General features: G+C 39.0%; 2 protein-coding genes across 16 annotated transcripts in view; one reads left to right on the forward strand and one right to left on the reverse strand.

Annotated features, from left to right (window-relative positions):
• LOC100115939 (helicase domino) overlaps window positions 1-26,911 on the reverse strand; it is a 27,310-nt gene continuing 399 nt past the window's right edge. Inside the window, exons 1-28 of one of the 12 annotated variants that reach the window (XM_031924485.2) lie at window positions 25,034-25,786; window positions 22,956-23,143; window positions 21,804-22,635; window positions 21,246-21,374; window positions 19,983-20,206; window positions 19,571-19,897; window positions 19,116-19,323; window positions 18,837-19,042; window positions 18,524-18,755; window positions 18,067-18,326; window positions 17,120-17,797; window positions 16,732-16,868; window positions 16,473-16,659; window positions 15,768-16,173; window positions 15,290-15,550; window positions 14,603-14,886; window positions 13,640-14,305; window positions 13,358-13,554; window positions 12,985-13,099; window positions 12,566-12,892; window positions 11,992-12,213; window positions 5,889-5,924; window positions 5,407-5,575; window positions 4,754-5,241; window positions 4,359-4,655; window positions 3,036-3,689; window positions 2,441-2,887; window positions 1-2,354 (exon numbers count right to left, since the gene is read on the reverse strand). In XM_031924485.2, coding sequence (XP_031780345.1) covers window positions 2,016-2,354; window positions 2,441-2,887; window positions 3,036-3,689; window positions 4,359-4,655; window positions 4,754-5,241; window positions 5,407-5,575; window positions 5,889-5,924; window positions 11,992-12,213; window positions 12,566-12,892; window positions 12,985-13,099; window positions 13,358-13,554; window positions 13,640-14,305; window positions 14,603-14,886; window positions 15,290-15,550; window positions 15,768-16,173; window positions 16,473-16,659; window positions 16,732-16,868; window positions 17,120-17,797; window positions 18,067-18,326; window positions 18,524-18,755; window positions 18,837-19,042; window positions 19,116-19,323; window positions 19,571-19,897; window positions 19,983-20,206; window positions 21,246-21,374; window positions 21,804-22,635; window positions 22,956-23,132 — 8,505 coding nt within the window. In that variant the 5' untranslated portion in view covers window positions 23,133-23,143; window positions 25,034-25,786 and the 3' untranslated portion in view covers window positions 1-2,015. Of the gene's footprint in view, window positions 2,355-2,440; window positions 2,888-3,035; window positions 3,690-3,873; window positions 4,096-4,358; window positions 4,656-4,753; window positions 5,242-5,406; window positions 5,576-5,888; window positions 5,925-6,862; window positions 12,214-12,565; window positions 12,893-12,984; window positions 13,100-13,357; window positions 13,555-13,639; window positions 14,306-14,602; window positions 14,887-15,289; window positions 15,551-15,767; window positions 16,174-16,472; window positions 16,660-16,731; window positions 16,869-17,119; window positions 17,798-18,066; window positions 18,327-18,523; window positions 18,756-18,830; window positions 19,043-19,115; window positions 19,324-19,570; window positions 19,898-19,982; window positions 20,207-21,245; window positions 21,375-21,803; window positions 22,636-22,955; window positions 23,144-24,730; window positions 25,800-26,911 lie in introns of those variants that run through there. The other 11 variants (XM_016982249.3, XM_016982248.3, XM_032596404.1 and 8 more) reach the window with 11 other exon arrangements.
• LOC100116009 (DNA repair protein RAD51 homolog 4) overlaps window positions 25,910-26,911 on the forward strand; it is an 8,185-nt gene continuing 7,183 nt past the window's right edge. Inside the window, exon 1 of one of the 4 annotated variants that reach the window (XM_032596407.1) lies at window positions 25,910-26,063. The gene's annotated coding sequence lies outside the window, so the exon portion shown is untranslated. Of the gene's footprint in view, window positions 26,064-26,206; window positions 26,816-26,911 lie in introns of those variants that run through there. The other 3 variants (XM_032596408.1, XR_004344541.1, XM_032596406.1) reach the window with 3 other exon arrangements.

Below are 26,911 nucleotides of genomic sequence, written 5' to 3' on the forward strand. Positions count from 1 at the left end.
TTTTCATACATTAGAGTTCTTCGTAGAAGAAATTTATTTGAAATGTTTATAGTACACGAATTAAACATATACAATATCGATACAATCTTATTCGCTCTGACAAAAATTACTCTTACACTCTTACAGGCTATTGAGCGGACTTAAATATTATACAATACATACAAGTTTATGTTTTAAAATTATTTTCATGTCAGTATCAGAAGCGGAAAAAGAATAAATCGATTACCATGCCTCTTTAATTTATATACTGTGCTACAGTAATAAGAGAATCGTAAATTAAAAGTATGTTATCAATTTAATGCAATATTTTATATTAATCTTGCTGCTCACATAAAATAAATCCTATAAATACTGTTTAGAATGTGTACAATTTCTGTTTTCTATAGAGTTTAGCTTAGCGTTTTTTTTTTCATGTATAAATTGGTAATGTTTCAAATTGTAAACTTCACCAATTTTAGTAATCGTGTAAAGACCATTTTTATATACTTTACAGATTTACACTGCGTTAAAGACTGTTTCGACTAACATTTATATACACCGAATGTATTACGCCATTCGTCATTTTTATTCTCTAAAAACCTATTACTTGATTCTCACATCATTTATACACTCATTTTCAATTTGCTCACGACATTTGATAAGTACAAAATTGTATGAATATTTACAATATTGTTACGGCCGTAAAAAAATCGGAGGAAGACGTTAATGTATGTTATTAAAGTCATATATACACAAAAAAACAAGTTGTGAAATTTTTCAAAATGTTATGACCGGGCTTGTACAAGTTACTCGGAATGTCTCACGATATTTTGTAACTTATTTTAAAATAACAAGAAGGAACAATAAAAGCCGATGTCATAACAAAAAGGATTTAATTTAAAATTATTGAAAACAGATCTATTTATCATGATTTTTATCAATATATCAGCAAGTTTCATGACATAAACGTCACGGACGTAACAATATTAGATAATTTATGATTTAATAATATAATCACCGATAAGGACTGCTGTTTACGACAAAACTCGTCTCTTTAAAAGTTTTTCTACATTTTTATGATTGATGCGTGTGAGTGATATCTAAAAATTGTGTTAAAATATCCGCCGACAGTAGCAAATAATAAAATATGAGCAAATTATTGTTACTTGAAACTAGAAGAGTAGTAATAATCTATTTATATCTGTAATATTGACTATAAAACTAATAGCAATTTTATTTTACACTAACGTATGAATTTAAACATGATCGATAACCAAAAATTACAAAAATTGAATGAATATATGATACACTCTTCTAGTCCTTAATTATTATCCCGAAATATTGAATTATCAGTCTCTTTTATTGTATCATCTTACTATGATTGCAAGATAATGCATATCTACTATCTTTTACAAGAAATTGATCTATAACACCAGTTTATAACTCCTGGATTATTATCGTTATTATTATTATTATTATTATTATTATTATTATTATTATTATTATTATTATTACTGCTATTAATATTGTTGTTAAAAACTCAAACGATTGCCAATGCATTCATATAATTTTGTGTATTAGTTGGGTAACTTGAAGATTAAAAAAAATTTTACTAACAAAAATATTTTATCTGAATTGTAATAAACCTCTTTTAAGTATACTGAACAAGAAAGAACCGTGTAAATATTCTACAATAATAAAATCAAATAAATTTTCTGATAATAAATGTAATTAAAGGAAACTTTTGTTATAAAAAAAAAATACGAACTGAAAATTATTTTGTCGTTAATATATAAATTATTACGTCTGAGTCTACTAACGCTTTGATCAAGCTTAATGACAAAATCGACGTACAACACAAACCACCGACAATCATTAGGCTAAGATAACCTTTAAGCAAACATGGAATGTTTCGTTTTCAATATACAATTTGAATTCTTGCAAGGACAGTTCACAGTACGTTTATCGTTTGAAGTTAATTGCTATAATTGCAATGAGATTTAACCTTTTACTCAATTTGTGCGATAAATCATTATTCATTTCGGTTGAGAATCAGTTGAACTTTGCGATTGTTGCTGTTGTTGCTGCTGCTGCTGCTGTTGTTGTTGTTGCTGTTGTTGCTGCTGCTGCGCTACGGCTTGTTGATGTGCGATAGTCTGTAACCTTACTTGACTATGTACCGGACTAGCTCTTGCTGTTGTTACAATGGGTTTGCCTTGCACTGGTGTTGCTTGCCGAAGTTGTGCTGAGCTAGCTGTTACAACTTGAATAGTTTGCTTTAATCCCGACGATACTGGAATCACTCGAGTTTGAAGTGGAGACTTTGCCAACACCACTTGACCAGGTTGAGTTGATCCCGGTTGTCCAGCTGAAACCTATAGAAGTCATGGTAGATTAAAATTAATTTATCTATGAAACATTAAGTTACAAAAAAATGTATTAACGAAAAAATAACACGTACATGAGAAAACTGCTGCATAGTTCCTGGTTGTACTTGCTTCATGACCTGTGTAAACTGTTGCATAGTTATCGTTCCCTGCAGAGGACCCTTTTGTTGGACAATCAATTGGGTTTGAACCCCACCTTTGCCAGCTACTTGAGCAAGTTGAGCCACTTTTTGGGGTAGCTTACGTTGTGTCAGAACATGTGGATGTAGAGCTAAATGCCTGATTTGTTGTGGCGTTCCAGTTCTCACTCCAGTGGCCGTGCCCGCGGTTTTTACAAGAGTTGCGACCGGCGCGGTAGCGCCTGAAGTACCAGCTTGCTGTACCTGCAGACCCGCTTGTGTGAATACTTGAGTTGCTGCCAATCCGGCTTGTGCCGGCACCTGGACTTGGGTTACAGTCTTGCCTTGCTGCTGTTGTTGTTGTTGTCGTTTGATCAATGCAGCCATGTCTGCTTCAGAAACCTAAGAAACATAATATATAAAATATTAAACATGAAATAAATACGTATTTTTGATACTTTGAAGATTATATCGATTACCAAGTGCAAAGATATTTTGAGAAATCTACAATTTTATAAATACGAAGTTTGCAAACATATTGTGATCTTACCTGCCGAGTAGTAACGTTGTGTTTTCCGGCGATAGCTGCTTGTTGTGCAAGTGCTGTACCAGTACTTCCAACCTGCTTCATAAGTGTAACGCCACGTTGCTGTGCAGCAGCCGCCGATACTGTTACCGGTACTTTCTGACCACTAGCAGCTGCCTGAGCTTGTATGGCTTTCAGATGTTGCTGTCGCAGAAGCTGCTGTTGCTTCAGATGTTGGATTTGGGCCGGCGTAAGGTTTTTACTATTAGCTACGGTATAACCGACAATGTTCTTCTGGGCAATACCCGCAGGATTTTGCGTCGTGGCAACGAGGTTTCCAGTAGAGAGTCGTTGACCAGTATGCAGATTCGCGACAATAGTTGGAGTCGAGCGAACGTCTTGCATTCCTAACGCACTTGCTGCGCGGGCCTTGACGTTTGTTGTAACAATTGTTGGAGAGCTTGCAGGCGCGGTGGAGGACTTTATTGTTGAAATGCCACTCGTAGAAGGTGCCACGGTCACAACAGCTTGGGCCACCTGATGAGTTTGAGCTATTGTCGTCGAGGTTTGCTGGTTTTGTTGTTGCTGTGCAAGGATCTGTTGTTGTTGATGCTGCTGTTGTTGCTGTTGTTGAATGAGACGAGCCGCGGCTTGTTGCTGTTGTTCCGCCGTCATTGCCTAAAATGGGATTAGTGCACTTACACTTAATTAAAGTCTTCTAGTACAAATTCAAATTATTAACATAGCAAATCAAGTGTTGGTGATGTCGATTGGTTGATTTTGATTAAATGAAGATTGTATAGTAAAATGTATGTAAGAATTAATAAGTGAAGGGACCCATTAATTACGTAAATCCCATCACTAACATCATCGACGTTTATTTGTTATAAACATTATAACACTTATAATGAAACACTATTGTACATACAAGAATTGCGCGATTAGTGTTGCAAGTTGACTCTATAACCAAAATTTAACAAAACTTAGGAAAAAGACCAAAGAAGAGGTAGTAGAAGAAGAGGACTAGATCTTGTCAGTGTTGGTGATAGGGTCCTTTAGTTTTATTATCTTAAAATTTGTCTGTCTAAAATAAAAATCATAATTATCAGTTATGATTTTAGTCAAAAGTAACATGATGCTTATTCATTTTGATAGAACTAACAGTTTGAGTGCTACTAAATATGCTCAAGCTACTTTATCTCTGATGTAAAACAAAACCTTTTGACAATGTAGTACTCAATGTGTTACCAACCGAGTACAAAAAGAAAATATGAAAATCACTGTTTTATCTTTGCATTATTCGTCATTATTTTAAAGCAAGCAAATTACTTGAAACTTGTAACTTACGGATGAGCTAACAGCATTCTTCAGTTTCTCCTTTGCCAATCTTTCTGCTCTTCTTGTGGCGACGTCTATAGGAGCTAGCGGACTATCATACTGAATACCGGAATCCGCCAAGACGGCTGCGTGTTTTGCATTTTTCATCGTTGAATTAACTAATAACGCCTTGACTGTAGGAGAACGCTTGCTCAACACTGATTTTATAGTGTCGATTCTTTGAGAACACATTGTCGTAAATGAGTGATTTTTATCTTGATTGTACAACTGAGATGTCCTCATAGGCCTATTAGTTTTGCTCTGCTGCTGTAACATACAAATAAAATTTTTAGCATATAAATATTCCATTATAGGGATAACGTTGAAAAGTTTTTCATTGTATACAGAAAATCTAATATTCTCACCTCTTGCACTTGTGGAATCTTGTAAATGCCCTTCTGCTTCTTTTGTTTTTTTGGGGTCGTGTCGTATAACAGCTTGCCTTCCTCCCTGGGAACAATAATGGCTTCATATCTGCTCCTGCACTGTTTGGGTGACCTGTAGATCCTAGATGTGTTGTTGACGATGTCGGCTACAAGATCCCAGTTAGGCGTGTGTCCCGGTGAGATGATCAATAGGTTTAGTGGTAGACCTTGGTAGATTTGGATTGCCTGGAGTAGAGCCCAGTCTTCGTGAATCATCCATTCAAGAGCTGGTTCTTGCTCGGAGGCAACTTTGAGCATAGGTGAGGGCTTGACCCCTGACATTGTTATCGGTGGCCTCATCATGCCGCGGTATTTGTGCAACTTCATGTCGCGACGCATTTTCGTCAGAGCTGGCGATGGCCGGTCGAAGAGCGAACGAGGAGCGTACACCGACTCCTCCTTGTGTCTCACTTTCACCGGACGGCGACCTTTATGTCAATTTTAATGATTTAATTGAATTTTTTATTGTTGATTTAGTGATTGAAATTTGATCAACTTCGTATTATTATACGAAACAGTTTAAATTACAATAAACTAAAATTTTATCGCTTTCATCATTGCATACAAATATGATAAAATCTTAGATGTCTTACCATCTCTATCAGCAGGACCAGAATCGACTCTACTTCTCTTTGCTTCCTTTTTGACGTAGATTGGTGGTAGTTGTGCTTCCGTCATTGGCGTATTATCGTAAAGGAATCCCAACGAGTAATCAACGTACACATCGTTGTCTGATGTTGGCGGTGTTGGCGGGCACCACATCTGATCATACAATGCAAAAATCAATTTAAATTTTGTTATTCTAATCTATATAATATAGCATTGGCATTGTAAGTATAAGAGGCCTTCTGTTTAACAATGATATCTTTCTACGATGTGTAATAAGACTAAAATTGAAGCAATTTTCAAAACACTCAATATCTAGTTCGGAAAATTTTGTTATGCTATATGACAATTTATTAGGTAAAAATATTTAAAGGCATGCTAGTATAGGAAAAGTCAGAAGACTACTATGAAATACTATTTTGAAAGTAAGAAAATGACTTGACGATAAGAAAAGTATTTTGATACTAACCGGCATTTGTTCCATGGTATTTTCTGATAACCAAATCTGTAAGTTGTAAGACACAGAATAAATTATAAATTCTTGAAGATTTTCATGGTGCTGTCAGCAAATTAATGGTATAGTTCACAAGTGCTGCGATAATTACTACACCATATTGTTTTATGTTCAGTTCAGCATGCTTCATGAAGTACTTAATTGACGTTTTTTATATCAAAAATATTTACAATAGTTATTTAATTCAAAGTTTAGCTTTTTAGTCAAGAATTTCTGCTATTGTCCAGGTTTACTTCACAAATAATGAAAACAAATGAAGTTAATTAGAAAAATAATGCAATTTCAAATGATTTACAAACAAAAATTAAAAAAGATTCTAATAAGTGCATAAACAAATGTAAAAACTTCTGATTAATAAAGCGAGGGTAACTACATACAAACTAAAATCAATCACTTCTTATTATCGAAGCAACTTGATATGTAGCAATTTAAAAAAGCTAGTATTTGAATAATTAATGCTTAAAATACCCTCAATTTATTAAGCACTGCAGAGGTTGCTGGGATTTTGAGGAAATCGTCTTGTTCGTTCAAAGACTCATTTCATCCCTTCCTTGGCGTATCGCAGACTCAGAATATACGAGAAATAATCCTCGCGAACGCTCATAAATGTGCCTGCTTATATCTTGGCTGTATCCAAGTTTGGAATGGCAAAGGCAGTGTTTTGGTGCCATTTTACTTTGAGATGTCTATTCATTTTTTTAAAATTCAAAGTAAATGAAAAGGAAATCTTCAAAAGTAATCTAATCAGATCAATTATCGTGCGGTCATGACAGCCTTGCCACACCAAACTGATAATGTATCGTTATGTGAACGTGCAAGAAGTTTCAAAATATAAACAAGCACACTGAGCAAATTTGACACCAAAACGGAACTGAACCTTTGATCGAACAGACTTGGAAATGTACCAAGAAATAAGATAAACACGTTTATTATTTTTGTTCATAGCAAGGAATATTTCATTTATTTCCTTTTTAAGGACTCATTCGATCATACAAAATACAGGCACGCAACTTAATAATTATATATATATATAGTCGCTCTCATTTTTCTTATTAATTACAATAGGACACATCCCATCTACAGGATGGACAATCGTACGGTTTCGGAAAAAAACAATTAAAGTAGGTCTTTCGATAGAACAATACACGATGCTATGTTATCGATAGTGTATGAATGCATGAATGATGAATGCGTTTCGGTAATGTAGGTGTGATTATGTTAATTGTGTATGAGCATCGCGTATGCAGTCATCGTTTGTTGTGTTTTGTTAAATTTTGAGATATTGCTATCTGCAACCCTTAAAATCGAGTGCCACCTATAAGAGCATCAACATCTAGTTTTATACTGCGCGACATGCATAACAAAATCGTTATACAACATTTTTCATATCGTTTTTAACTCATTTTCGGCTTGCAGTGAGTTTCACAACTAATATAATACAGTCATGAGTTTAGTTATTGTTTGTTGTATCACGAAATATAAATTATAAAATAACTTAAATATCTAAACGCGTTTACGGGAGCATCTGGTTAAGAAATTTCGCGCAAAATATAAAAAAAAAGAAGAAAAAAAAACAATTACGAACTGAAAGACGCTTAATTAGAAACACTAGACATTCTCGTTTTAAACTTGTTTTTTCCCACGTGAACTTTTTTTCACTCACTCGCTCGCTTTTTCGGAATTATTTCAATCTTAAAAGCTACTGATTCATATTTGTCATTATGTACATACAGGATAATCGTCTCCCCTCTCCTCCTGCTATCAAGTTTTCAAAATAAAATGAGAGAACGTATCCCCAAAGCTATTTTTCATTCTCATTACTTCTCATCTCAAATGTATGAGAACGCTGGCACGAGAACGTACGATTTTCTTTAAAACTAAATATAAATTTCTATGCAACGCGTACGTCATTTGTTGTGTTGTATAATACATAATATATAATATATAGATCGTCACTAGCGCTAAGTCATCGGAGTAAGAGTAGCTCTCGAACGCTGAGCTGTCCCAGTTCCTCGAACGCGCTTGCGACGACCATTCAGTCATTCTCGTCTTAAGACGCGGGGTTACTGTTACTAAGCTTATCGGCCGTACCGGTCGAGGCAAGAGTAGATGCACTACTACGAGATTTTTTTAACGGTATTCTATCATCTTCATCATCGTCGATCTCAATCATTTGGATCTCTTTAGCGGATGAGGACTTGTGAAAGCTGTTCATTGATGATTTCGTACATAGCTGGGTACTCAGTCGTGTACGCGATACCCGTTTACCAATTCGTTGAAAGTCGTTTGCAACGGATTCGCCGTGCTCAGATTCGGAATCGTCATCCAGGTCGATCATCGTTATAGTTTGACTGCTGCTGTTGTCGTCTCTGCTACTGGTAGTTGAAGTTTTGTTAACGTTCATAGCCCTACCAGACCTGGGCGACTTCGGGTGATTCATAGCGGAATTCTCAGAGTTAAGCTGTCTTGCTCTCTGAGATGGGCTGAGGCTATGCTGATTGTTGGAACTGCTGCTTGACCTGCTACTGCTCTTAGATTCAAGACTAAGGATGGCAACGACCTTGGCAGTACGCTGAGGTTTTTCATTCGAGGATGTTTCAATTTCCGACTCAAGCGAGTTACCGTTGGAGTCCGTAGCGTCCGTCATTTCGGAATTTATTTGCTGTCGTTGCTGCTGGTGTAATCTAGATGGTGCCGGCTGTAGTGGTGGAGGGGGTGGTAAAGCAGAAGCTCTACGTATGGGTTTGAGTTTGGGAACGGGTGGCAGCAATCTGGGTGATTGCATGTACATGCTGTCCATATTGGCTCTGGAAGCCCTGGTGAGTAGTTCAGGTGTGGGCAGTGGCGTCCCTGGCCTTCTTTTAAAGACTTGTTTAATAGTTAGACTTTCTCCGGATGCCACATCTCTGATGTTATGTCCACGTATCGCGAGTTCATTTCGTTCCATCGCTAATCGTTCGGACATTTTTACATAAGTTGTAGATCGACTGCGACGCACAGTTAAAGGAGGTGATGAAGGAACCACAAAACCGTTATCAAGCGAAGTTCTGGAACCACGTGGACTGAGTTTTTGCTGATTTGAGGTACTAGACGAACCTCCTTCACCATCTGAGCTGCTACTGTTACTGTTGTTGGATAAGGATCGAGTGACGGGACGGATAGAATAAAATGTAGGCATAGGAGTGTCGGGTCTACGTCTAAGAGCCGCTACTTTTGTCGGACTGTGGAAACGCCTGCACATAGGATTAGGTACTTGCATATTTGATTTTGTAAGTTTTGGCTGTTCAAAGGATGCATCAGCATTTTGATTCGTAGATTTTTCCATCTGTGATTCCGTCACAGAAAGAGTTTTATTTTGTGTCTCATCTGCTTTTTTACTCAAAATTACCTTTTCGTTGGTGACAGTAGACACAGCAGCTACAGTTGATGTCTCTGAAGCAACATCAACGTTGTGATTGGCACGAGAACGCCTGGTTGTTACTCCAACAACCGGCGTCTCAGACTTCGACGCCTTGGTCTTTGGCTCCAACGACACAGGCACGGGCGAGTCTACAAGTGCTGGATCTTTTGAATCTTGAGCAGATGTTATACATTGTTGTTCTTGTATTGTTTTAGCTACAACAATATCTTTTATAACTTTTGGATCTTTTTCCTCTTTAGATACTGTTGTTGTAACATTTTCCGCTTCTAGACTTTTTTCTTTTTCCGGTATCTTCGACTGATTCGAAGCAGCTTCGACGATTGCTTCTTTCTCTGCTATAGTCATACTTTCTTCAGTCTTTGACTTTTCAACTATTGTCTTTGTCTGATCTACAACAACAATGTCTGCAGTGGAAGATACCTTAGAGACTTTCAATTGAGATTCGCACATTGATCGTGCAATTGATCGAGTTAGCTTTACAGGAACTTGTAATTGCTCTTCTTCGCCTCCACTCTTTTGTGTCGGATTTATTTTAGAATCAACCATTGGCATTGAAATCGTGGTTTCTAAGTCTCTACATTTTTCAGCATTGGGCTTAGCCTGTTCAGAAGTAACCACAGATATGCCATCAGTTTTCTCTTTTGATTTGACTTCAGTTATTGAACGCGTGGATGATCGGGTCAATTTCCCTTTAACCTGATGAGCCTGATTTTTGTCTTTCTTCGAAGTTTCAGTTATGTCCGTATTAGTACCTGTAGCAACTGGCAAGGAAGATGCAGTGTCAGAACTTTTACCTTTTTCTGAATGCTTACATTCATCAGGTTTTTCTTCTAGTACTAGTACCGTGTCCTTAGTTTTTGCTTCTGTTTCATTTTTGGAAATTACAGGATTTTCTGTCGAATCTGTGATAGACTTAACTGCAGAGCGTGTAATTTTCGTAGGCCTTAGAGGTGGACTAGATCTATGAGGAGTGACGTTTTTGTTTGTGGATAACACAGCATCATCGGTAGCCTTGAGTGATGGAGAATGATCGACCTCCATTGTTGTTGGAACCAATTCTGGTGCATCTGTATTTTTTGAATTATCAATCGGTTTTATCGCTGCCGTTTCCAAATCGTCAGGAGTAACCGACAAGGATGGTTTTTTATCCTTTAAATCTGTGCGATTTCGTGAATAAGATCGTCTCCCTTTAACTTTTCTTACGCTAAGAATTGGACTGGGTGATCGAATATCTGACTGATTTTCAGACTCTAAACTGATTTTTTCTGTATTCGTTTTGCTCGATGCTTGTTCTTCAGATAGTGTAATATCGGTTGACTTTTCATTGCTATCTGTTGTTACCGTCTCCTCGTTGTCTATACTCATTGCACTACTATCTGCTGTTTTATTAGGCCGTACTGATGCATCCTTAATAGGTGATGCAGTAGTAGTACTAGTAGTGACAGCAGCAGTGCTCTTTTGACTCGCTTCTTTTGCTTCGTTTTGGGCATTAGAAGTATTATTAATATCACAGATTACCGGGTCACCTTTACAATTTATTTTGATTGGCGGTACTGTCCGCTTATCTTGTAAAGGACGCGCTATGGACAATTTATTACTAGATCTAGTAGAATACGTTGCAATGACATGCGGTTCAGATGTGAGTGGAGTCACCGGTACCGACTGAGAAGTCTTTCGCGGTCTACCAGGTGACCTATGGGGAGTCGAGCTAGCTGTTTTAGATTCATTGCTTGGCGTATCCAGGCCGCTTACTTTCAGTTCCGTATCCGTTGCCTTGATACTCATTAATTTTGACTCAACCGTAGGTAATTGAAGCATATCACTAGAAGCGCTACTTTCTTTTTCAGATGACCTTAAGTTGGTTCGGATGATAGCTTTTGGTACTGCTCGTCTTGTAGTTTTAACTCTCGGCGTACTGGTCAATTCCGTGTCATTAAGGTCTTCTTCATCACATATACTTTCGTCAGCACTTGAATTTATAGAAACATCCATTGTCTTAGATATATCATCAAGCGATTCCGAAACTGTTCTTGTTTTCGAATCTGGATCCAGTAGTGACGGAACGGTCAAGTTTTCGTCAGACTTATCAAGCGACTTATTGTATTTAGACCTTTTTCTTTTTCTTGGTTTGCTTTCTGGTAATATTGGACTTTCGTCTAAAGTCCAAAGATTAATCTTGACATCACCACTGGATCTCGTTCTAGGACTGTTAATATCGAAATGGTTCTTTTTCGACAGACTAAGCACCCTATTTCTCAGGCTAGTTTGCACCCTTCCTGATTGAATCGTACTCTCATCATCTTCATCCTCCTCGTTTTCTTCTTCATCGTCTTCGTCCTCATCCTCATTGTTTTCGTCATTTTCCTCGTCAGAGCTGCTTACCTTGCTAGACCTATTCTTTTCTTCATCGGTGCTATTACCTCTCTTCGGGACATGATTGACATCATTCTCCGAGTCAGTTTCCGACATCGAAGTCGTCTCTGACTCGGATTCTGATGTTTCTTCCTGCTCTATACTCCGATTCGACCTACGACTGACGCGCCCTACAACCACCCGCCTACCTCTGCCGCGCCTAACTTGCCTCGTTGGCTTCTTATTACTTGATGCGCGCCTAGAATTGCTAGTGCTGTTATTAACCTGATTCTGAGCGTCCTCGCGCGTGAACGTGAGCGGGTTCTCGTCGTCGTCCGTCATGCGCATCTGGCGCTCTTCTTCCTCACGCATGGCCCGTAGTCGACCTCGTTCCCATTCCTTTTTCTGCTCCTCAAGTTCGCGCTCCGCTGCTGCAAGCTGAGCCGCTGAGAAGTTTCCATCTGACTCTTCTACGAAGCGCATGGCGTAGCGCTCCACGGGTGTAAGCTATGCAAATAAAGAAAAGCTTATGTTGATTTAAAATTTTTAAGAAAAGCTCAAGTTAATTTAAAAGTCAGTAGTGTCATTTTGTATCTCTAGACAGGATACGCAGGCTGTATGAATTCCACTTTCAACCCACGAGTTTTAATAGAGATTTTATTCTCTCGCTTTTAAAATGAAAACAATAACTGTAATGGACTACAGATTTGTGGTCGGAAGCGAGATGAAAATCAAATAGAGTACAGAAACCATACCAACAAAAATAAAAAATAAAGAAATAACCTTTTCTTTACTGAAATAGGAACTTTTGTTGGATATTTAATATTAGTTGATAAAAACAAACAAAATGTGATAATACCTGAGATACAATGTTTTGCACTTCCATTTCAGCTTTACTGACTCCTGCATCGTCGTTATCTGCATCTTCGACAGGAATATTCTCGTCAAATTCTGCCAAATCAGCCACAGCTTCGGCTTTTGCAGTTTTTGCAGCTTGTACGTCTTGATCTTCTTCAACTGCAGCAAGAGCACTTTCTAGTGCACCGATCATCGCTTTATCCTCTGGCTGTATCGTCTCTTTCTGTAGATGCTTTTCTCTATCCTTATTTTGATCCAACACTTCAGCCATTCGCGCTGAAGCATCGGTCTCAGACTGATCAACGTCAAACAGATCTTGAATTGTGGACTATAAATAAAATAAAAAAAAATAGATTAATAAAATTTGTTTTTCAAAACTACGCGTTTGTTTTAAAATCCATATTTGAAAATCATACTTACACTTTTGAAATAGGCAGTGGTAAAGTTGCCACCTTCAATAGCAAGATCTCCAAGCAACCTTTTTTGATTTGCTTTCTTCAAAATGTTTTCTTCCACTGTTCTTTCGCTTATCAATCTGAACATTGAAAAATTGTATAGTATTATTTAGATGAATTCAAAAAGTTATATCTCAATTATTTTACTTTAAAAATAATTGTTTCTCTAGACAGGATACGCACGTCATATAATTTCCACTTAAAACGCACGAGTTTTTATAAAGAATGTTTAATATCTCGCCAATTAAATAAAAAACGATTGCAGTTATAAATCAATAGCATCGTGGTCGGTGGCGATGTTTTTTTTCAAATAACGTATAATTGTTTAGTTAACTTACCTGTAAATATGTACATCTCTCGTCTGTCCGATTCTGTGACATCTGTCCTGGGCTTGAGCATCCATGGTTGGATTCCAGTCACTATCGTAAAATACAACAGTGTCTGCTCCCGTTAGATTAACACCAACACCACCAGATCTTGTTGACAAAATGAAGCAGAATATTCTTTTGTCATTGTTGAACCTTTCCATTAAAACCTAAAAGAAAGATTAACTTGGTTAAATTAGGGGAAAAGATAAACTAAATTTTTATTGGCGGAGACTTAGAATAAATAAAATATACCTGTCGCTGATCAACTTTGGTAGCACCATCGAGACGTAGGTATATGTAACCATGATAATTGAGAAAAGCCTCCAGTACATCGAGCATCCTGGTCATTTGCGTAAAAATAAGAACTCTGTGACCGTTATACTTCAGATCTCTAAGCAGGAGGTCGAGTGATTGCAACTTTCCGCAATCATACTGTATAAGTCTGGGGTCGGGGAACTGAGTGATCATAGCACTCGTGATCGGATGGAAAAGAGCTACTTTTGGAGACAACTGACGCTGCAAGTCCATTTCCATTCGCTGCTCTTTCCAAAGTTTATGCGGTGGTGGATGAGACACATGGAAACGAGGCAAGGGTGCACGCACTGCAGGAACGTACACCACAAATCTGTCAAAGACTGACTTGAGTTCTTCCACAATTTGTTCTGTTGAACGAATAGCCTCGGCCAGAGCTTCAGTATGTGAGAAATATTGGCGTCTCGTGCGCGTAGAATTGTTTTTACCAACACAATGAAGCCATCCGCTGTGCCATTGGCAACCCGTCGCTGGCTTACTAATCCTCAGAGCTGTAAAAAGATCCTCGCCGTACAGAGGACAAGCTGCACATCTTCGCTCGTTTATGTCAGCCAAAGTTGCAAGCTTATCTTGTCGTCTCTGTCGCCTAGTTTTTTCCAATTGAGGCTGCAAAATGAAGCATTAGAACATTATTTTAATTATTTTATCAAATCATACATATTAATAACATGTTAATTATTGCATTTTTTAAATATCAATGTCATCTCTAGTTTAGAATGTACGTTTAATAAGTTCTATTGCAAACGCACAAGCTGGCTTGAGTATATTTGTTTTTGCACCACTGCAAAAGTGCTTGCAATAGTACAACCACTGATCGGTGATGCTTCTATGTCTTAAGAAATAATTTTGAATGAGTGACGTGTTTAATCTAAATCTATTCAAATAATTTTGTTTTTAAATTACCAGGTGAAATTCAGATTTGGGTACTTCTTTCACTTGACTTTTTTCCGTATCCTTTTGAATAGTTCTTGTGACCACGCCACATCGAATTTGTGTTGGTTGTATCTGCCCAGCCGATTGTAAATTGCTTACGTTGAGAGGGGGAACTCTCATGACAGGTTTCAAACTTGTTACGCTAGTTCCTCCGGCCTGCGACGTAACCACGTTACCGATGACTTTGTTGACTTGTACAGGCTTCGAAAGAACTGTTAACCTCTGGCCAGTTGACGTCATAACTGGGAAAGATACTAAAAATATAAAAATGTAAAATTAAAACAAAGATCTATTAAAAATTCACGTAAAGAGGCTTCGGCAATTAGTATTGTATCAAGTGAAGGGTACTTTAAAGGTATGTAAATAAAAGATTCATCAGGATGGGAAGTATTAGTATTTTTTGATTGGCTGACTTATTATTTTGGTCCAAAGTATTAATTGATTTAAATGATGAATCCCCTAAGACTGCAAGTAAAATGCCAATTGTTTGGAAGTCATTTTAAAAAAAATGTATCATTAACTAAAATAGTTGTTTTTTTTGTTAATGAATCTGGTATAGTCTATTAAGATTAAAGATTCAGAGCATCTTTGATTTTTTTTCTATAAGCGCCGAAGCCTCATTAAGTTATTAAAATCAGATTGTTAAAATATCCTTACGAGCATTTGTCGTTTGTTGATTAGGATTAGTAAGGATGATATGTCTGCCGGTTGATGTCTGTACTAACTGAGCAAAACTAGGAACATATTTTTGGACGGAATCGCCATGTTTGAATGCATAAGTTTGCGTCGTTAATCTTTGTGGCCCATCTTTAGTATTCGCGTTAGCAACTGTTATTCTTTGAGTATTAATACCTGATGTGGTAGTCGTAACTGTTGCTGTACTTGAAATGTTTTGCCCAACAGTACCCATTGGGATAGCTGCAAATATATAAATTTATCACAAAAAGTTTGAAAAATGAGAACGGATACGTAAATAAAAATTAGTGATGAATAAAAACGTTATCTCAATTCTATAGAATATGCCTTTGATGAATGAATAAACTGGTTTAAATATCAAGGCCCTTGCATCGGGCACTACAGCCAATGACCAATAATGCTTGAAAAATGTCAAAAAAAACATAGAAAAAATGCATACCTTTGACACCACCTTGATGCGGTACCAATTGCAGAAAACCTTGTAGTGGTTGACCACCAGCAACTTTCAAAGTTACACCTTGTCCAGTTGGGGTTTGGCTGTTAACACTTTTAACTAACGGTGAGGTACCCACTCTTGGCGTTGGTAAAATACCAGGAAAACTTTTGATCTTTATTTGCTGCTGACTTTGTTGTGTAGAAGCAGTAGATTTTGATACTTGATTAGATAATCTAACATTAATTTTTATTTTTCCTGATGGACACCGCGGAGGCGACTCTGGTTGGCTATCAATTTCTTCGATGAGCTTTCTTGGTGTTTTTAATTTTCTAACTCTGTGAGCTACAAACGCAGTCATAACGAATTCCAAATCAACTAATAAGAGATTCAAGCAGGATAAATCGATATGCTGAAATTGAAAATCATATTTATCTTAAAATTGAAACTCTGTGAAGCATGTACATATTATATATTCAAATTATTTTATGTTAAAATACATATGTCCCAAAGCGCCCTTAGACTAAGCAAATTGTATCACTCAGTCTTACATATGCTTGGTTTCGTTATTCCCACATTACGCGAAACTGTACTATTGTTAGATTTAGAATCAGCAAATAAATAACGTGGGCAAGGAAAGTATAATAAAATTTACAGAATGTGACAAAACGTCAAATATAAATGAAGAAAATATGTATGTACTAAGCTTACCTTGAAAGGGTCATAGTCAAGAGCGCTCCATGCCAACGACGCAGTGTGAAAATCAATTCCCTCCATTTGAAATGGCGAAACTGTCGGTCGCACCTCAAATAGATTAGGATGATTGCAAACTTTACGTAGTTGCATTAGAACATTTATTACACTCAGCAAATTTCCGCTAGCTAAGGTTTCCTTTGTCCTGCAAGATATTCTCGTTTAACATGCATGTAAAAACTTTAATAAAATCTTAGACTTAGAAAATTCTACTTACTTTGCCCTAGACATAAAGTCATCGTAAAGATACCTCTGCCGTTTTGATAGTCGGCACATGATTACGTGCTCGTATTTCTTTGGTAGTTGTTTCTCTACTTCACACTTTAACCTTCTCAAAAGGAATGGGCGCAAAACCTGCAAATTAAATATATAATTAAACAAAGTTTTTTTTTAAGCAAAAAAGTTTGTAAAATTGCAATTTGTTTCTCTAGACAGGATACGCACGTTGTATACTTTCCACTTTCAACGCACGAGTTTTAATAAAGAAATTTTCATATATCGCCATTCAAGTAAAAAACAGACACGATCACAGTTATGTGAACAGAATCGTGGTCGGGGGCGAAATACACGCGTGTAAGGTATCCTAGATAAAATAAACTACAAACCTTGTGAAGACGGCGGATAATATTTTCGTTGTATTCATTGTTTCCTTCAATCATACCAGTGACCGGGTTGCTAAACCATTCTTTGAATTCTCGATGCGATTGAAAAACGTTTGGCATCAGAAAATGCATGAGGGACCATAATTCCATTAAATTATTTTGGAGTGGCGTTCCTGTGAGTAACAATCGTCTTTGCGTTTGGAAATTTAACAACAGTTGCCAGCGCTGCGATTTGAAATTCTTAATGTTTTGAGCTTCATCTAAAATGAGATACTTCCACTTTTTTCTCCTAAAGCTTTGATGATCTTGGATCACAAGTTTATACGACGTAATACAGATATGAAATGCATTAGGTTTTGTCCATCCTGTCCTTTTTTGTTTTCTTTCTTTCTGTGTTCCATAATATGTTAAAATTTTAAAACCAGGGCACCATTTTTTACACTCCATTTCCCAGTTAAGCATCACAGACGTTGGTACAATAATTAAATGAGGACCCCAATTTCCTTTTTCACACGCTAAATGCGCTAAAAGAGCAATCGTTTGAATGGTTTTGCCCAAACCCATTTCGTCAGCAAGAATACCATTCAATTTCCGCTCGAACATCGTAACGAGCCAATCTAAACCAATATGCTGATATTCTCGTAGATTGTGTTTTAGTAAAAACGGAATTTTTGTAACAACCTGCAAATTAAATTTAAACGTTAGTTTATAGTAAAAACTAAGGAACTGTTAGAATAAACCATTAAATTATTTAAAAAAATATAGTGTTACAATCACTTTATCCAAACAAATTTCTTTTTTTTAAAAATTTGAAAATCAGGTGCGATTGCATTTAATCTACCTTCCTGAAATAGTAGTCTGCTATTTATGAGTCAAACTCTTTGGATAAGAAGGTTTCCTTACTAATATAATTAAGGAAAATAATGTATTATGTCAGAAATTAAACTTACGCTTGTAGTAAGTAACGTATTTCCTTTAGGCTGTATACTTTCTGCTAAAGCTGCAACAGAATCCATTTCACTCTGTTTTTCCGCAGCTTCGTTCATACTCTTATTTTCATCCGACAAATCTTCAAGTAATGATTTCAAACCAACAGCAGGTTCTTCATCACTTTGCGTCTGAGAATCGTCTTGCGTCTCATCTTCACTTTCATTTTCGGTTTCATTTTCTGATTCAGACTCTTGCTCTTCTTCTTCCTCTTTATCAGATTCTGTAAGTAGAAAATACGTTCAGTTAAATTTTGATAGTATTAAAACTTTTCAAATAATCGACATTTTTATTTAATCGTCAGACAAATGCCTCGAAAATGAACAGCATGAGGAAGCCTTCAGTAATTCGGTAGATACTCATCATACTTTGTTAATAGTTACTGTACAAAAGTTATGAAATTATGACGTATATTTTTACCTTCATCCGTTTCGTCGACGTCCATTGGAGTATCTACAGCATTAGCATATTTAGCCCTCAACTCATCAATGGACATTTCATTTTCAGCCATCAGGTCATCAAGCTCTTGTTTATGATCAACGTTTTTCTCCAACTTTTCTTGTTCTTGAATTGTGTCTTCTTCATCGTCTGTGGATTGATCTGACGCTACAGTGAATTCCGTGTCTTTACCTTCCTCGACATTATCACTTTCCTACAAAACGTTTACACATTTTATTTTGTATTCAAAATTTATTTCATCAGAATACAATGTTAAAAAGATGCGCACCTCTACCTCGGCTTCTTTAGGCAAAGGAGATAAACTTTTATCTCTTTCTTCCAAGTAGTTCGGAGGTAATTCTTTAAGTATGTCTTCCAATGGAAGTTCCGACTCTTTTTTTAAAAGCTCTACTTCTTCTTTATGGTTTGATTTCATTTCTTCTTCAGCTTTTGCTATAGTTTCTTCATCATCGTCTGAATCCTGGTTTGGTTTGAAGTCATCTAAAAATTGAAACATTATTATATACTAATCATTAAATTAAAAAAATTAGGAAAAATTTGAAATCAAACACACCATCAGAGTGCTTTCCAGATGTGATTGGTGAAGATATTCTAGAACTATGGATTGATGCAGGCGTGCTTTGCGTTCCTTCAGGTTTGTTCAAACCTTCAGTTAACCACGATGAATATTTTTCAGTTTGATCAACTATGAAATTCAAATGTTGATCTAAAGCTTTTTTCCTTTTCTCTTCTAATCGTGTTTGTTGTTTATACTCCACCAACTACAAAGTAAAATTAATTTGTTAATCATTGTAAATACGAAGTAGCTGAAGAACATTAGAAGCTTTTTTTGAAATGTTTCTAAAACAATATTTGACTGAAACTATGAAGAATCAGTTGCATATATATATCTTAGCATTAATGTTCCCACAACGAGCACACAGTTAAAACATAGGTAAGTTAAAATTGCCGGCTTATTGTGTGGGGTATCGATTTTTTACGAAAAATAAATAGTAATATAATAGTAACCTTTTCGACATTAGCCCAAAAAGTTTTAATTTCTTTCGCGATAAAACCTGCGATTTTCTTCAAACGAAGTTCTTCCAATTTCTCTGCTTTTTGGGCTTGTATAGCCTTTTCTTGAAAATATTTCTGGACCATTCGCGCACACTTTTTTGCTGCTGATTTTTTCCATTTTCTCTCTTGAGCAAAATCTGTAGATAACCAAACCATTTCTTCTAGTAAATAATCCCAATGAGCTTTTGGTCTTGTAGGTTCTTGAACTTTCGGTAACCTTCGTTCTGACCATAATCCCTCTCGTTGCAATTCCGCAATCCTTTGCATTACATAAGCCTCCTAGGGTGGAAAAAATAGAACATGATTCAAACATCAGAAAGACTGGAGTAACTTTGCAACATTAAAAACTAAATTTTAACTTTACCTGTTTTGCTTTCTCTACAATTTGTTCTTGATTACTAACATTATCACAGGAAGATGCTATCGTAGAAGCAGGTAATTTTACAAGTTTGACTATAGGTTGACCAGATGTTAATGGTGGAGTGGCAGGTTTTTCAACTGGATTGGCTGCTAATGCTTTTTCTGCTACAGGATTGATTGTTGGCGTTGAATTGGACTTTGTAGATTCTATAACAATTGGCTTTCCACCTATAACAGATTTTTATGCTTTCAACTTTTGTGCCTACTATAATTGTTTAATTCCATGTTTATATAATTATATTAAATAGTTATACCATTCTAAATCACAGTACATAAACCAATTTTACTTAAACATCAGAATTCATAAATTTTCTTTTTATTTCTATTTCTACAGCACATATAACAGCAAAGTTTTTGTTTATAAAAAATGGTTGTCACAAAGCGCCCTTAGGCTAAACAAATTGTATTGCTCAGCCTTACATATGCTTTGTTATACTCTCCCCACATTATGTGTAACTGTTCTATGATTTACTTCTAGAATCAGCAAAATGATAACATGGGAAACTGTTCATAATGTATAATAAACATCGAAGTAAAGATAAAGCAAGCAGCTTACTGTAACGAAAAGATGCACTAAAAAAAATTACATGAGAGGACACTATAATGACAGTTTTAAAGAGCAAAAAATAATTATTTAAAAATGTTAATTTTTTTTAGATAAAATAGTTTTTTTAGAAAACACGTAAACAGATGTAAAGTCTATACAGGAATAAAGAATATTAAAATTATAGTTTTTTCAGACTGAAATTTAATTAATATCTTGGAAGATAAAAAAATAGCATGAAATCATGTGAAACATGAATACTAGAAATTATAGTTAAAATGTAAAATTGTCTACTTCAGAAATGTAAACATGCTAATAACAATACATGGCTATTCCTTCAAAATTGCATATACAACAAGACTTGGATAACATTTTATCTTGTAAACTTGAATTTAGGGAAACGAATCGTGGATAGTCATAATCATCTACATAATTACCACTTATAATGAAAATTTGTTTAAATCAATTTATAAGTATGTACTTCACTAATTATATGTGACTGATTAATAATATGATCTGACATTTAGAAATATTTCAATAGCGCGGTTTGATTTAATCTGACACCTTCGTCGATTGTTGCACTGTTGAATTCATTCAAATAATTCGTGTCCCCAATGGATTAACAAAAAAGAGAGACATCGACAAGAGTCCTACAGTAATCACCTATAATAAGAGCGGGTGCTATGGTAGTAGTAGGTGAGGGGTGAGCTGTGACTGGTGAAGCCTGAATTGCTGCTCTGAAGGTAAAGACCATGCCATGCCGGCCCCCTTGAGGCCGACCAGGTATTTGCCCTATTGCGCAAAAAAATTTGTTCAGTGGGTCCCGCGATAAATTTTGAACTGTTTGTAGCACTGTCATTTATTTACATCAGTAATTGTTTTGAATGAAATTTAACAACGTAAAAATAAAATATTATGTTTATATTGCCATTTACAAATTTAATTGCTGAACTTTAAATTTTTGCGAAAACCGTATTTTTATCCTTGTTTAACTATGCATCACATCAAGTAATCGAAATACTTGATCCTCCGTTTCAGAGCTAACTATCGTGTTAATTAATAAAAAAAAGACTAAAAATGAAAATTAAAAGTATGATAGTATTACGCTAGAAATGTACGCGCACTCGCTCATCTATCTTTGATGCTGGTATCGATCAAGAACCGCCATTAGCAGATAAAAAAAAAGATAACTGATAGACAGAAAATCCAAACGAATTTTACCTTGTTGACTAAGTTGTGCCACAGCAGGAGGCAGGGTCGTCGAGACTGCAACGGGCGTACCACCAGAAACCGCGACTTCCGTGCTCTGCGTCGTCGTCGTCGTCGTCGCATTCGTGGTAGCTGTTGTCGTCATTACTGCCACCGGCGTTGTCGTCGTTGTGACGACAGTAGTCGTGGTGCAAGTGGTGGTAGTAGCGGTGGCAGCTGCGGTCGTCGTGCTGGCCGTATTCGTCGTTGGCGCAGCAGTACTGACGGTCGCGGCTGTGTTCTCGACCGGTGCAGCAATCTGGCCGAGTGTCTCGAGCTCGCCGTCCTCCTGCTCCAGCCTCTGTTGTTTCATGAATTGCAGGTACTGTGCAGTGGGCGGCCTCTTCCTCCAGGCGTAGTAGTCCATGAGATTACCGCCATTCTGGAGGAAGAACAGCTCGGATACGTTGTCGTTGTATTTATCGCGGACAGCACGCATCCGCTTGAGCTTATGCTCTATTATGCGGCGTCGGTAGCCCATCGCGTCGCTCGTCTCGACGGATGTGGGCCGCTCACCACCTTCGGAAAGCCGCTTTTTCTTAGCGGGTGTCGACTGCACCGACGCTTGCGTCGTCGGCGTAACAAACATGTTGGCAATGGAGGTGCGCACGAGTTTGGGCGACGTCGTCAACACAAGTTTTGTATTCTGACGGCTGGGTGATGTGAGCGCCGTCCCTGTGCCAGTACCGGTGCTACCGCTCGCACCTGTGACGTTAACGACGCTGACGCGCGGATTCGTGCCAGACAGGTTGACGATACGCGTAACGCCGATTGGCTGGCTCGTCGTGCCGCTGCTGGGTATGACCTGCAATTGCGCACCAAAAATTCTCATTTAGCAACATTTATTTTAAAAGTGCAAAAGCGTAATATTAGTGTTATGTATTTTTTCAGACAAATGCCTCGGTATTATCAGTAAGATCGACGTGAATGGTACATTCATCCGTTCTTTCTAGTTCGGTATAGTTGACATCATCAAAAATTTCCCTTCAAAAGTATTCCCTTAACTTAATTTTTTTTTTTTTTTTTAAATAATTAAAAAGTCAAATCTAAGTGAATCTTCTTAATATTAACATCATTTTGCAGCGGGATAAAATTTTAAGCAATCTAAGTATCGATGATATTTACCTGTGTGAGGCCAGGAGAGGCAAGGACAAACTGTTGTACATTAGCTGAGTTAAGGACATTGGCAAAAACCTGTTGCAAACTGACTGTTTGCTGTGGTGCACCTCCATTGCTTCCCCCATTATTTCCTCCACCCCCAGTAAGGGGCGGCAAAGTAGGCGCACCTTGCTTATCACTCATCACACATGACACTAAAAAACAAAGAAATTCATCCGTTGATTCAACATTGTTTAATTTGAAACTGGGCATACAATATACATTTCTGGGCTTGTTAAAGGTAGCATATTGGCAAATATTGGTATGCGGCTCATAGGATGGGGTTTGAGTTACAGCAAATTAAATTATACCAAGGTGAGTAAAATTCATTCTGAGAAAGTAATTTTCAAGGGATTTTTTACTTGACGAGTTAAAAATAATTCATATTATTATAACGCAATATTCCCAAGTTCCAAAAAGGTGTAATAAAAACAAAAATAGTATTTTAACAAATCCTTCAGCAGAAAATTGCTAAATTAAGGTACTAAAGAAAAATGACGCAACAATGGTTTTACTCTTTATTTTGCTCAATCCCTTTAATTCAATAATAAGCACAAAAGCAGAACTAAGGTAAGTGCAAAGTATTTGATTTTAACCAGTGCATTTATTATTCATGAACAAAGTATGAACATCCAGCGACACGCCAAAGAGTTCTTTTCAGTAAGCATCTAACAACTCTCATGTTAAAAATTCTTTTACGTATTCAGGCCTTCACCTACACCTTGGCATAAGTTAACCAGATGTAACAGAACAATCTACTTTATCGACGCGATTCGCCAAATCTGCTCCAAAGCACGAAGTAAACATCAGAAGTAAAAGCTGCGCGAGAAGAGCCGAGATAGAAGTAAGCGCGCAACGTTTGCTGACGCTCGTTTTCGGAGAAATAAAAAGTTCATTCAAAGGCGCGCGCGTGTACGAAAAGACCTCTCCCGGATTGTTGATTGCAGTCGGGTGAAAAAAAAAGAAATACAGCGACGACTTTTTTCCGTTTGACAGACGACACGATCTTGACACTTGAACGTAGCGCGTCGAAACAAAGGCGCAAACGATATAAGCACTCGGGGAGCAAAAACAAAACAGCGAAAAGCTGCGTTGAGGAAGAATGCACGAGAGCAACTAGCAATAGGTAGAGAGAGAGAGAGAGAGAGAGAGAGAGAGAGAGAGAGAGAGAGAGAGAGAGAGAGAGAGCCAGTCGACGCTATATAAACGCGCGTCCCTCTCTCGGTGCTCCGAAATGTTCTGAGGCGAATAATGGAAGTGGCAAGCGCTCACAAAAGAGAAAGAGCCAGCGTCCATTCTGTACCGGCTTGGCAATAAAAAAATCAAATCCCGAATACCTTGTACGCGTTCGAATTTGTGTGTGTATATATATATACTTGCGAGCAGCCGGCAATGTCGGCTGCTGGTATTATCGTATCATCAAAATAAATACATAAATATCTACACCATCGAACGCGCGACACTTTACGAAAAGCGGCAAAGAAATCGAGAAACGAAAAGTCGACACGGCTCTGCACGGGGAAATAAAAGAGGAGAAAGAGCAGACATGTATCGAGCGGCGCAGAGCGAGAGCGTGAAGCAGAAAAGGACAGAGGTATATGTCCGCAGCGCTAGGTGCGGGACGGCTATAACAGCCGAGGAATTACGGGCACAGAAAAAGAGCTGAGAGGAGAGCGAGAGAGAGAGAGAGAGAGAGGCAGGTATGCTGGGTAACGATCGGAGCAAAAAAGGCAAACGTATACCAGAGGAGGAGTTACGGAGTCGTGCACCGGGGCTCTATACACAAGACGCAGAGGCAGGGGCGCCGTCGGACTCCGAAGCGTGTATGTATCCACGGGGCCCCGACTAGGCTGCAACTCTGCACTAGACTGCAGCAGGCCTCGCTTCGCACAAAGGAAATTTCCCGTCGGCCATATTGGGGCTCCGTTGCGCGTGTGTGCTATACAGCGCGTGCGAACCAGAGAAAGACAGAGTGATGCAGGGAGGGAGAGGCCGGAGTGAGAGAGAGAAAGAGAGCTAGGGACTCGGCTCTTTTGCAGACTTACCGGAGCGTAATCAGCGAAACTCCGCGACGGCGAGCCATCCGTGCACGCACTGCACGCGCGGAGGAGAGCTCGCGGTCCCGGTGTGTCTCTGTGTGTGTCTATACTGTGTATGTCTGTGTGGCCCTCCGCGATCCCTCTCGTGCAGGGAGCGAGCGAGAATGAATGAGAGCGAGAGAGACGGACGCAGTCGGTCACGAAATGGATGCCGCAAGCTGAGTGGCGGTCACCGATAAGCCGCGCCCGACGGCGCTTATTTCGATGAGGCTGCTCGTCGGAGCTGCTGGGCCTCGGAGGGCATTTCGCCGCGCATCCACTGCTGCTGCTGCGCGCGCGCGCGCTCTCTCTCCCTCTCGAGATTATTTCGCACAGTCCGTGCGCCGCGCGACAGCTGCCCGCGCCCCGAACGTGGCTCTCGCAGGTCTCGCTTATTATTTCGTTCGTGTGTCCGATGTCTGCGGCGTGGCGCCACCGGCGTCTTCTCGCTCCGTCTTCCTCGCACTCGCGCACACTCACTCGCACTCACTCAAGGACACACGGCACGGCACTGCTAAACATGGCGACCGGGTTCACTCCTCGCTCGCGTAGAGATGGGTCCGCGCGCACGCGCACTGACCTGGGGGGCGACCGGGCCTCGCGCGCTCTCTCGCCGTGTGTATATCCGAATCGTCGTGCGGCTCGGCGAGCTTTGGCCGCTCGCAAGAGACGGAAGAGACGCGCGGAGCAAGGCCCGCAAGATGGCGCTGCATCCGGGACACTACAACACGACGGCCTGCCGCCCTGCCGCTGCGGCGAGGTTGCGGCCAGCCCCCTCCGTTGCGCCGCTCGTTGGAGGGGAAACTTTGCCCGCTCGGCGCTCGCGCCGGTGCGTGACCGTCAGTTTCGCTGCAGCGAGTGCATCGCCCGCGCTCTCTGCGTAGGCGTGACGGTCAGGAACAAGTCGCGAGCCGCGGAGAGGAGAGCTGGCAACAGCGGCGGAGGGGTGGAGTTTCCGGCGCCGAACTGGGAGCAGTTCGCGCTTCCGGTGAGTCAGGCGAGTGAGCTCCTTTTTTTCCTGCCCAACCACGCGAGCGCCGAAGAATGATTCGCCCCGCCGATCGACTTAGCGCTCGACTCGCGGATTCGCGAAATCTCTTGGCCAAGTCCCCGGGCGCAGAGATGTTTCTTTGGGCTGGAAATCCGCCTAGAGCAGAGGCTCCTTTTCAACCAGCCTGCGGGCGGCTGAACAAGATGGCGAACATCCGGCGCCGTGTTTTTTATTCTACTGCGGCGTCGCGCACGTTTTTCTCGCGGTCACTGCGTCGCCACGTGGTCGCGACGAATTTGAATAATCGCGTATCATCGGCTCGCTTTTTACCGCAGTAATTCGCGACTCGCCGAGTCTTCGATGACGGAATCGACTAGTTTCGGCTCCTCGAATCGTTTGAAATACTTTTGGCGGCTCGTCCGGCTCTCACACGAGTAATTCAGCTCGAAACTTGAACTTTAACCAACTCCGAACATCGGCGAGCGCCCTTACTTACATAACGACGTTGTTTATTCGTCTCGTCGATATCTTTTCGAACTACGCAGTTCGTCTGAATATTATACTCTCCCGCAGAACGTTAATCGCGGAGAGAGAACGTTTACTTATCGCGTCGGTTCTAAAACTGCGCGGCCTGCTAAGTGCCACTAAGTACTAATGTTTACCTACAGAGTAATAAACAAACCGGATCGTGGCGAAACTACATTCCTGCATAGAGCCGCTAAAAGATACAAGTGAACTCGGCGCACGTGTGCACGCGTGTAAGTATAGAGGAAAGCCCGCAAAATGAGCATCAGGCCGGTCCCACGAGGTAAATAGACACCGGGTAGAGAGAAAGAGAGAGAGAGAGAGAGAGA

This window comes from Nasonia vitripennis, chromosome 2 (assembly GCF_009193385.2).
Source record: "Nasonia vitripennis strain AsymCx chromosome 2, Nvit_psr_1.1, whole genome shotgun sequence".
Classification (NCBI taxonomy): domain Eukaryota; kingdom Metazoa; phylum Arthropoda; class Insecta; order Hymenoptera; family Pteromalidae; genus Nasonia; species Nasonia vitripennis.